Source organism: Mandrillus leucophaeus, unplaced genomic scaffold (assembly GCF_000951045.1).
Source record: "Mandrillus leucophaeus isolate KB7577 unplaced genomic scaffold, Mleu.le_1.0 Scaffold17, whole genome shotgun sequence".
Classification (NCBI taxonomy): Eukaryota; Metazoa; Chordata; class Mammalia; order Primates; family Cercopithecidae; genus Mandrillus; species Mandrillus leucophaeus.
Genome location: NW_012101698.1, coordinates 4,059,780 through 4,069,383, shown reverse-complemented (window position 1 = coordinate 4,069,383; position 9,604 = coordinate 4,059,780). Strand labels below are relative to the sequence as shown.

Here is a 9,604-nt window from a genome sequence, read left to right as displayed (position 1 = left end):
AAAAAAAAAAAAAGAAAGAAAGAAATGGGATTTTACTTTGTTGCCCAGGCTGGAGCACAGTGGTGCAATCATAGCTCACTGAGGCCTCGAAACTCGAAATCCTCTTGATTTAGCTTCCTGAGCAGCTGGGACTAAAGGCATGCTCTATTACACCGGGCTTTTTTCTTTTTTTCTTTTAAGAGCAGGGTCTCACTATGTTGCCCAGGCTGATCTCAAACTCCTGGTCTCAAGTGATTCTCCCACTTCAGTGTCCCAAGTAGCTGGGATTACAGGCATAAGCCACCATGCCCAGCAAGAAACATTTTCTTAAATATTCATTATAGTCCAGGCACTCTGGCTGAACAATCACATAATCCTGGTCAATCTTTAAGCAAGCTGGCTGTCACCATTAAAACATTCTCTCATCCGCATAATCAGACTCCCAATGGAAAGGATAATTGATGGCAGTATCATGCCTTTCTGGATCTGCAGCTTGTTCTCTCAATCTTACCCTCAATTCCACAAAAATCAGACTACAAGGCTATCAAAGGCACCTCCCCACCAGAAAAAGATGGACAATCCCTGAGCAACAATGTCAAAGAATACCCTTGCTACATGTAGTCTCAGCCCAGCCTACCTGTCCAAAGTGAGCAGGGTAGCCCAGCATGTGCATATACAGTAATTTTGCCACATTCCGACATCGGTATGTATTGTCTTCTTCTCTAAAAGATGACCGGATTGCAGCACATTCTTTCTGGATCATTTCTCGTTCTTCAGCTTGGGTTCGGGCTGTCCGGATGGTCCGGATCAGCTCCCGCAATCTGATGGGGGCTGGCATCCTCTGGATATGCAAAGACATTAAATAGAGATGTTCACATTTTTTACTACCAAAACTATTCACACAACTTCACATTTAAACTTCTGACTAGTTTTTAAGAATTCAAGACTTCCCAAATCCAGCTCAGCTAAGCTAAACAAAGCTTGCTAAGCTTCAGCAAAGCTATTACATACAGACCTCTCAACTCTGTACATTTCTGGAAAGGCTACAAACAAAAATGGTTAAGTATTACATTAAGCAAAATAAGACAAAGAATACACTAAATATGTAAAGTCCATCACTAATATCAAAATATCTCAGAAACTAATACAACTCAAATCTTTACTCAATCCTTAAAGTAATAAGGAAAGGTCTATGCCTAACCTTAAAAAAGATAGATATTTTCTGTTCAACTGCTGTTAAACACAACATAGCTCAACAAAAACAAATATGGTCACAATCATAGCTCAACTCAACAAAATATGAGAGATTGAGAAGACCAATTGTCAGATTAAAACACATTCGACAAACTGTAATCATCTCAGTACACTGCATATACTTTGAAAATGTGATGAGGAAAAAATAAACTAATCACAGAAAATAAGGCTATTAGTGTCATGAATATCTTTTAAAAATAAAAAAAAAAGTTAACAAAGGACATAAAACAGCCTAAATAATTGTTAACAAACAAAAAACAACAACAAAAAAAAACAGAATGTGCACCATCTAATTTCAATAATTACTACAAAGCTATAGTAATCAGGGAAATGTGGAACTAACTGAATTTAAGAATATACTGAAGCAGGCCAGGCACGGTGGCTCACGCCTATAATCCCAGCATTTTGGGAGGCCGAGGCGGGTGGATCACCTGAGGTCGGGAGTTTGAGACCAGCCTGGCCAACATGGAGAAACCCCATCTCTACTAAAAATACAAAATTAGCCAGCTATGGTGGCACATGCCTGTAATCCCAGCTACTCAGGAGAATCGCCTGAACCCGGGAGGTGGAGGTTGCAGTGAGCCAAGATCGCATCATTGCAGTCCAGCCTACGCAACAAGAGTGAAACTCCGTTTAAAAAAAAAAAAAAAAGAATAGACTGAAACAAAACTAAAAGCTGAGGAATAAACCCATACAAATATGCACAAGTGATTTTTAACAAAGAGACCAGAGTTATTCAATAGGAGCAAGATAGTCTTTCAATGAATGGTACTGGCAACTATATCTCTCCATGGGGCAAAAAAATTAACCTCAATCCTAACCGCACACAATACACAAGAATTAACTAAAAATGGATCACAAACCTAAAAGTTAAAGCTAAAACTAAAAATCTTCCAGAAGAAAACACAGAGGAAAATCTTTGCAAACAGGTTAAACAGAGAGACTTTACACACAACCATGAAGTATAAAAGAAAAACTTGATAACTGGACTTTATCAAAGTCTAAAATTTCTGCTCTTCAAAAGACATCATTATGAAAATAAGGCACACCAGCTGGGCACAGTGGCTCATGCCTGTAATGCCAGCACTTTAGCAGGCTGGGCCAGGAGGATCACCTGAGGTCAGAAGTTTGAAACCAGCCTGGCCAACATGATGAAAACCTGTCTCTACTAAAAATATAAAACTAGCCAGGTGTGGTGGCACATGACTGTAATCCCAGCTACTTGGGAGGCTGAGGCAGGAGAATCGCTTGAACCTGGGAGGTGGAGGTTGCAGTGAGTGAGGAAGGAAAGAAGGAAGGGGGGGGAAGAGAGAGAAGGAAGGAAGGAAGGAAGGAAGGAAGGAAGGAAGGAAGGAAGGAAGGAGAGAAAGAGAAAGGAAGAAAGGGCAAGCCACAGAAAGGGAGAAATATTCAATATACATATCTGTCAAAGGACTTGCATTCAGGGTATGTAACTTTTACAACTCAATAATAAGACAATCTTAATTAGAAAGTGGGTAAAAAGGCTGGGCGTGGTGGCTCACGACAGTAATCCCAGCACTTTGGGAGGTCGAGGCTGGTGGATCACCTGAGGTCGGGAGTTCAAGACCAGCCTGACCAACATGGAGAAACCCTGTCTCTACTAAAAATACAAAAAATTAGCCAGGTATGGTGGCGCATGCCTGTAATCCCAGCTACTCTGGAGGCTCAGGCAGGAGAATCGCTTGCACCCCGGGAGGCAGAGGTTGTGGTGAGCCGAGATCGCACCACTGCACTCCAGCCTGAACAAGAAGAGCGAAACTCCGTCTTAAAAAAAAAAAAAAAGTGGGTAAACAAAAAAAAAGGCTAAAATATTAGAACAAACACTTCTCGAAAAAACATAAGAATGGTTGTAAGCACATGAAAAGATGCTTAACATCATTAGTTAGCAGGGAAAACCAAATTAAAACCATGATGACAGATCACTGCAGTTACAAAAAAAAAAAAAAGAAGAAAACCATAATGAGATACCACAAAAACGGCTACAATTAAAGACTTGCCATACCAAGACTTGGCAATGATATAGCACAACTGAACTTTCATAAAGTGCCCATGGGAATAAAAATGGTTCAACTACTTTAGAAAACAGTTTGGCAGGGTTTTACGATGTTAAACATACACTTAGCATATAATTCAGCAAATCTACTCAATGTTTACCTACGTATTTACCCATGAGTAAAGAAAATATGTATCTTCACCAAAACTTGTACATAAAATGTTCATAGAAATTTAATTTATAACTGCCAAAAACTGAAAACAATCCAAATGTCCATAAACAGGTGAATGGATGATGGTATATCCATATAATGGAATATTTATTAGAATAAAATAGAACCAGTTATACACAACATAAAAGAGTCTCAAACACATTCTAAGCTAACATTCTGCTAAGCAAAGGCAGCAGGCACAATATAGTACATATTATATGATTCCATTTACGTGAAATTCTAGGACAAAGCTAATCCACAGTGATGGAAAAAACATCACTGTGTGGCTGGGCGCAGTGGCTCACGCCTGTAATCCCAGCACTTTGGGAGGCCGAGGCTGGCGGATCACCCGAGGTCAGGAGTTCGAGACCAGCCTGGCCAACATGGTGAAACCCCCGTTTCTACTAAAAATTAAAAAAAAATAAAAAAATAGCTGGGCGTGGTGGCGCACATCTGTAATCCCAGATACTCCAGAGGCTGAGGCACGAGAATCGCTTGAATCCGGCGGCAGAGGCTGATAGTGAGCTGAGACCGTGCCACGGCACTCCAGCCTGGGTGACAGACCAAGACTCTGTTCCCAATTAAAAAACAAACAAACAAACAAAAAACACATCACTGTGTATCATGTGTAGTCAACAATGCTGACTAAGAACATTTTAAACGATAGTAAAATTGATGAAGATATCATTACGATCCTTTTCAGTACTTATTACCTGTAGAATCCTTAAGTCAATGATTCTCAATGTTTTTCTAACCCAGCACACCAGGAGGATATCCCAGTCAGTATAGCATTAATCCTCAAAGTAGGGATTAGCGCATTATGGATTTAGAAAAACTCCCTAGGTACTGATATGCTCCTCCAAGAGGAGCCATACTGTCTCCTTTAAGGTTGTGTGTCTTAAACTACTATATAAAGCTATCTGTATAGTGTTGTTTTTGTTACTTTGTAATAAAAATACTCAAAGGTCTAGCGTTTGAAGTTTATAAAATTATTTCACATTTATTATCTCATTTTTTCCTTTAGACTATCTTGAAATTAAGAGTAGAGATCACTGGCCGAGTGCGGTGGCTCACACCTGTAATCCCAGCACCTTGGGAGGCCGAGGCGGGTGGATCACTTGAGGTCAGGAGTTCAAGGCCAGCCTGGCCCACATGGTGAAATCCCATCTGTACTAAACATACAAAAACAGTTAGCTGGGCGTGGTGGCATGCGCCTGTACTCCCAGCTACTCGAGAGGCTGAAGCAGAACTGTTTGAACCCAGGAGGTGGGGGTTGCAGTGAGTGGAGATCACGCCACTGCACTCCAGCCCAGCTGACAGAGCAAGGCTCCGTTTAAAAAAAAAAAAGTAGAGATCATTATCCCCATTTTTCCCATGAAGAAACTTCATTTCAAAGCAATTATGCAACTTCCTCAAGATCACAAAGGTAATAAGGGACAGAGCTAACCTAACACCTGACCAGGTCTTAAAACTCCAAGGCTGAAGTTCTCCCAACATTATAAAAATGTACAATACGTTTACAGAGGAAATTATATGATTGCTTGGGTTTTAAAATACTCAAGGAAAAAAAAAATACTGAGGAGAGAGAGAGGAGACAGTGATACAGTTTGGATACTTGCTCCTGCCCGTATTTCATGTTGAATTGTAATCCCCAATGCTGGACATGGGGCCTGGTGGGAGATGTTTGGATCATTGGGGCGGGATCCCTCATGAATGGCTTCGCCCATTCCCTCATTGATAAGCAAGCTCTCACTCTGAGTTCACATGAGACATGGTCATTTAAACGTTTGTGGCACCATAAGCCATCACCTTGTCAATAAGTGACCTCTCACTCTGAGTTCATATGAAGTATGTGGCACCATCTCCCCTCCTCAACTCTCTCTCTCTTGCTCCTGCTTTCGCCACGTGAAGTGCCTGTGCCCGCTTTGCCTTCTGCCAAGAGTAAAGAAGAGGCCTCCCCAGAAACAGATGCCGGCACTATGCTTCCTGTAAAGCCTGACGAACCATGAGCCAAGTAAATCTCTTTTCTTACAAGTTACCCAGTCTGAGGTATTTCTTTATAGCAGTGCAAGAATGGCCTAATACAGGCCAGGCGCAGTGGCTCACGCCTGTAATCCCAGCACTTTGGGAGGCCAAGGCAGGCAGATCACCTGAGGTCGGGAGTTCGAGACCACCCTGACCAACATGGAGAAACCCCGTCTCTACTAAAAACACAAAATGAGCCAGGAGTGGTGGCGCATGCCTATAATCTCAGCTACTCGGGAGGATGAGGCAGAAGAATCACTTGAACTCGGAAGGCGGAGGCTGCGGTGAGCCAAGATCACACCACTGCACTCCAGCCTGGGCAACAAGAGCGAAACTCCATCTCAGAAAAAAAAAAGAAGAAGAAAATAACTTTTCTCTACCGAGGCCTCAATGATCCTACAAACTAAACGAAAAGACCATTGGAAAAAAGCTTAAATCTAGACCTAAAACATGTAGACAACTGAGAAAATAATCATAAGAGTTTTAAGCCAGCTGAGAGAAAAACAAGTTATCTAGAGTAAATTCCCAGCTATCACTCACAGAATCACAGAAATACAGTTCTTGCCACTAGCTTTTTATGGAGGAAATTGAGGATACAGGCTTTAACTACTTTGTACAAGGTCACAGAGTTAGTTACTGGCCTGACTCACCTTTGGTGACGCCCCAATTCAGTCCTCTTCTTCCAATAATAGGCTGCCTCTAGCTTAGAGAAAAGCAGTAATTTTTTCTTTGAATTTTGATAGCTTACTACTATTTGATTTACTTATCACCAGAAAATATCTTAAATAGGCATGGATGAAAAACAAAAGTTAACATACAGTAAAGAAGCAAGCATTGAGGCTAGGCACGGTGGCTCATGCTCACTTTGGGAGGCCGAGGTGGGCGGATCATTTGAGGTCAGAAACTCGAGACCAGCCTGGTTAACAAAACCCCATTTCTACTAAAAATGCAAAAATTTGCCGAGCGTGGTGGCACGTGCCTGTGATCCCAGCTACTCGGGAGGCTGAGGAAGGAGAAGTGCCTGAATCCGGGAGGCGGAGGTTACAGTGAGCAGAGATCATGCCACTGCACTCCAGCCTGGACGACAGAGACTCCGTCTCAAAAAAAGAAAAAAATTAAGCATTGAAAAAACATTTTAAGATCAAAGTTCTGGTTCTAGGAAAGATGGAACAAGCACACTCCACCTTGTCTCTCCCTTTGGATGCAACTATAAATCCTAGACAAAATGTATGCCACAGCTTCTTGAGGACTCTGAAAAGTAAGTAACAGAAAGTGGGCTGGAGAAAAAAAATCGTCATTTGTCCTCTAGTTTTGCTGTCAAGCTGGAATCCAACAGCAGCGCAAAACCAAGAAGTACTCACTGGGTGCAGAGAGAAAGAGCTCAAAGAAAAAAACATTTCTGGTACAAGGAGCAGGAAAAGAAAGATCAAGGACAACAGAAGTTCTCTGCTTGGACCTTTATTCCCCCAACCACTTCCATCCCCCTACCCCACCCCTAGGCAATACTGCAATACCCATGGCTGTAGCAGAACAGCAATAACAGTGACAGACAGGTAGACACTAAAAACTGGAGAAGGAGACCTCTTTTCTCTGATCAATGGAGCTTAATCCCAATAACATGGGACAAATCACTCTCCTTTCTCTTCTCTATCCACCCACTGATTGATAAGAGAGAATTCACCAAAAACAACAACAAATCCTCGTTGTGAATGTATGTAACAATAGAGCTAAAAATACATAAAACAAAAATAGATATAAAAGGAAAAATAAACAAATACCGAATTATAGTTAGAAGACTTCAACATGCCTCCCTCTATAATCGACAGAACTAGTAGACAGAGTATCAGCAAGAATACGAAGACCTGAAGACCGGCATCAACTAAATGTATCTAACATTAACTAACAAAACTATCATTTATAGAATACCCCAACTAACAAGAACAGAACACGGCCAGGAGCAGCGGCTCATGTCTGTGTAACCCTAGCACTTTGGGAGGCCGAGGTGGGCAGATCGTTTGAGTTCAGGAGTTCAAGACCAGCCTAGGCAACAAGGCAAAACCCAGTCTCTACCAAAAACACAAAAATTAGGCCAGGCACAGTGGCTCACGCCTGTAATCCCAGCAGTTTGGAAGACAGAGGCGGGTAGACCTCTTGAGGCCAAGGGTTCGAGACCAGTCTGGCCAACACGGTAAAACCCTGTCTCTACTAAAAATACAAAAATCAGCTGGGTGTGGTGGCGCATGCCTGCAGTCCCAGCTACTTAGCAGGTGAGGCATGAGAATTGCTTGAATCACTTGAACCCATGAGGTGGAGGATGCAGTAAGCCGAGATGCACTCCAGCCTGGGCAACAGAATGAGACTCTGTCTCAAAAATAAATAAATTTAAAAAACACAAAAATTAGAGGCCAGGCGCAGTGGCTCATGCCTGTAATCCCAGCACTTTGGGAGGCCAAGGCAGGTGGATCACCTGAGGTCAGGAGTTTGAGACCAGCCTGACCAACATGGTGAAACCCTGTCTCTACTAAAAATACAAAAATTAGCCGGGCATGGTAGCAGGCACCTGTTAATCCCAGCTACTCGGGAGGCTGAGGCAGGAGAATCACTTGAATCCTTGGGGCGGAAGTTACAGTGAGCCGAGATCGTGCCACTTCATTCTAGCCTGGGTGAAAGAGCAAGACAACATCACAAAAGAAAAAAGAAAAAGAAAAGATACTCAACTACATTAGGCATTAGAAAAATGCAAATTAATATCAAAATAAGAATCTCTTGACACCTATTAGACTGGCTAAATATCAAATGTTGGGAGGATGCAGAGCAACTGGAACTCTCAAACATTCCTGGTGTGGATGCAAAATGATATGCCACCCTAGAAGACTGTTTGGCAGCTGATTATGGACTAAAACATACACGTAGCATATGTCCCAGTAATCGGAAGTTACCCTAGAGAAATGAAAGTTTATGTTCACACAAACTGTACATAAACTGTTTAGAGAAGTTCTGTTCATAATTGCCAAAAACTGTAACAAAATGTGGTAAATCTATAAAATGGAATACTATGTAGCAATAAAAAGGAGTAAACTATTACCACACACCATAACATACACAGTTCTAAGCATTATGCTGAAATAAAGTCTCAAATGGTTACGTATTGAGTAATTCCATTTATATGATATTCTTGAAAAGATAAAATTATAGCAATGGAGAACAGATCAGTGGTTGCCAGTAGTTAGAGTTGGGGGATGGCTAAAAAGGGACAGTAAGAATTTTTCTGAGACAATAAACTATATCCTAATTGTGGTGATGTTTACATAAACCTATACATGAATTAAAACTCACAGAACCAGGCCAGGCGTGATGGCTCATGACTGTAATCCCAGCACTTTGGGAGCCCAAGGTGGGCAGATTGCTTGAGCCCAGGAGTTCAAGATCATTTTGGGCAACATAGCAAAAAACTGTCTCTACAAAAAAATACAAAAATTAGCTGGGCGTGGTGGCACACACCTGTAGTCTCAGCTACTTGGGATACTGAAGCAGGAGGATTGCCTGAGCCTAGAAGGCAAGATTGCAGTGAGCCAAGATCACACCACTGCAATCCAGCCTGGGCAACAGAGCAAGAGCAAGACTGTCTCAAAGAAACAAAAAACAAAAAAAAATTAACAAAAAAACAAAAACAAAATCCTCAGAGAACTGTAAAACAGCAAACCAGAAGAGTCAATTTTACCATATGTTAACTTTAAAGAGTTTATTTTAAAGTAAACAAAAAAGGCCTTGAGCTAAACAATTAAGACCTATTTGATCAGTTATAGAATATATACCTGAGAAAATTACTAATTGTTCTAACCTGCTTAAAGGCATATTTAACCACTCAAGTAACAAAACATTATTGTAAAATCTTGTGAAGAATGTTGTATATAGTCTGAGCAACAAAGGGAAACTCTGTCTCTACAAATAATAAAAAAAAGTTAGCCGAACATAGTGGCACACGACTACTATCCCAGCCACTTGGGAGACTGAGGCAGGAGGATAGCCTGAGCCCTGGAGGTTGAGGCTGCAGTAAGTTGTGACACTGCATCCTGGGTGACAGAGTGAGACCCGGTCTCAAAAAAAAAAAAAAAAAAAAA

At 41.5% G+C, this 9,604-nt stretch overlaps 1 protein-coding gene across 2 annotated transcripts in view; it reads right to left on the bottom strand.

The window, feature by feature from the left end:
• Positions 1-9,604, bottom strand: part of AP1G1 (adaptor-related protein complex 1, gamma 1 subunit) — a 90,784-nt gene that overhangs the window by 64,287 nt on the left and 16,893 nt on the right. For both annotated transcript variants that reach the window (XM_011976736.1, XM_011976737.1), the window contains exon 2: positions 617-820. In XM_011976736.1, the coding sequence (XP_011832126.1) occupies positions 617-817 (201 nt within the window). In that variant the 5' untranslated portion in view covers positions 818-820. The remainder of the gene's footprint in view (positions 1-616; positions 821-9,604) is intronic.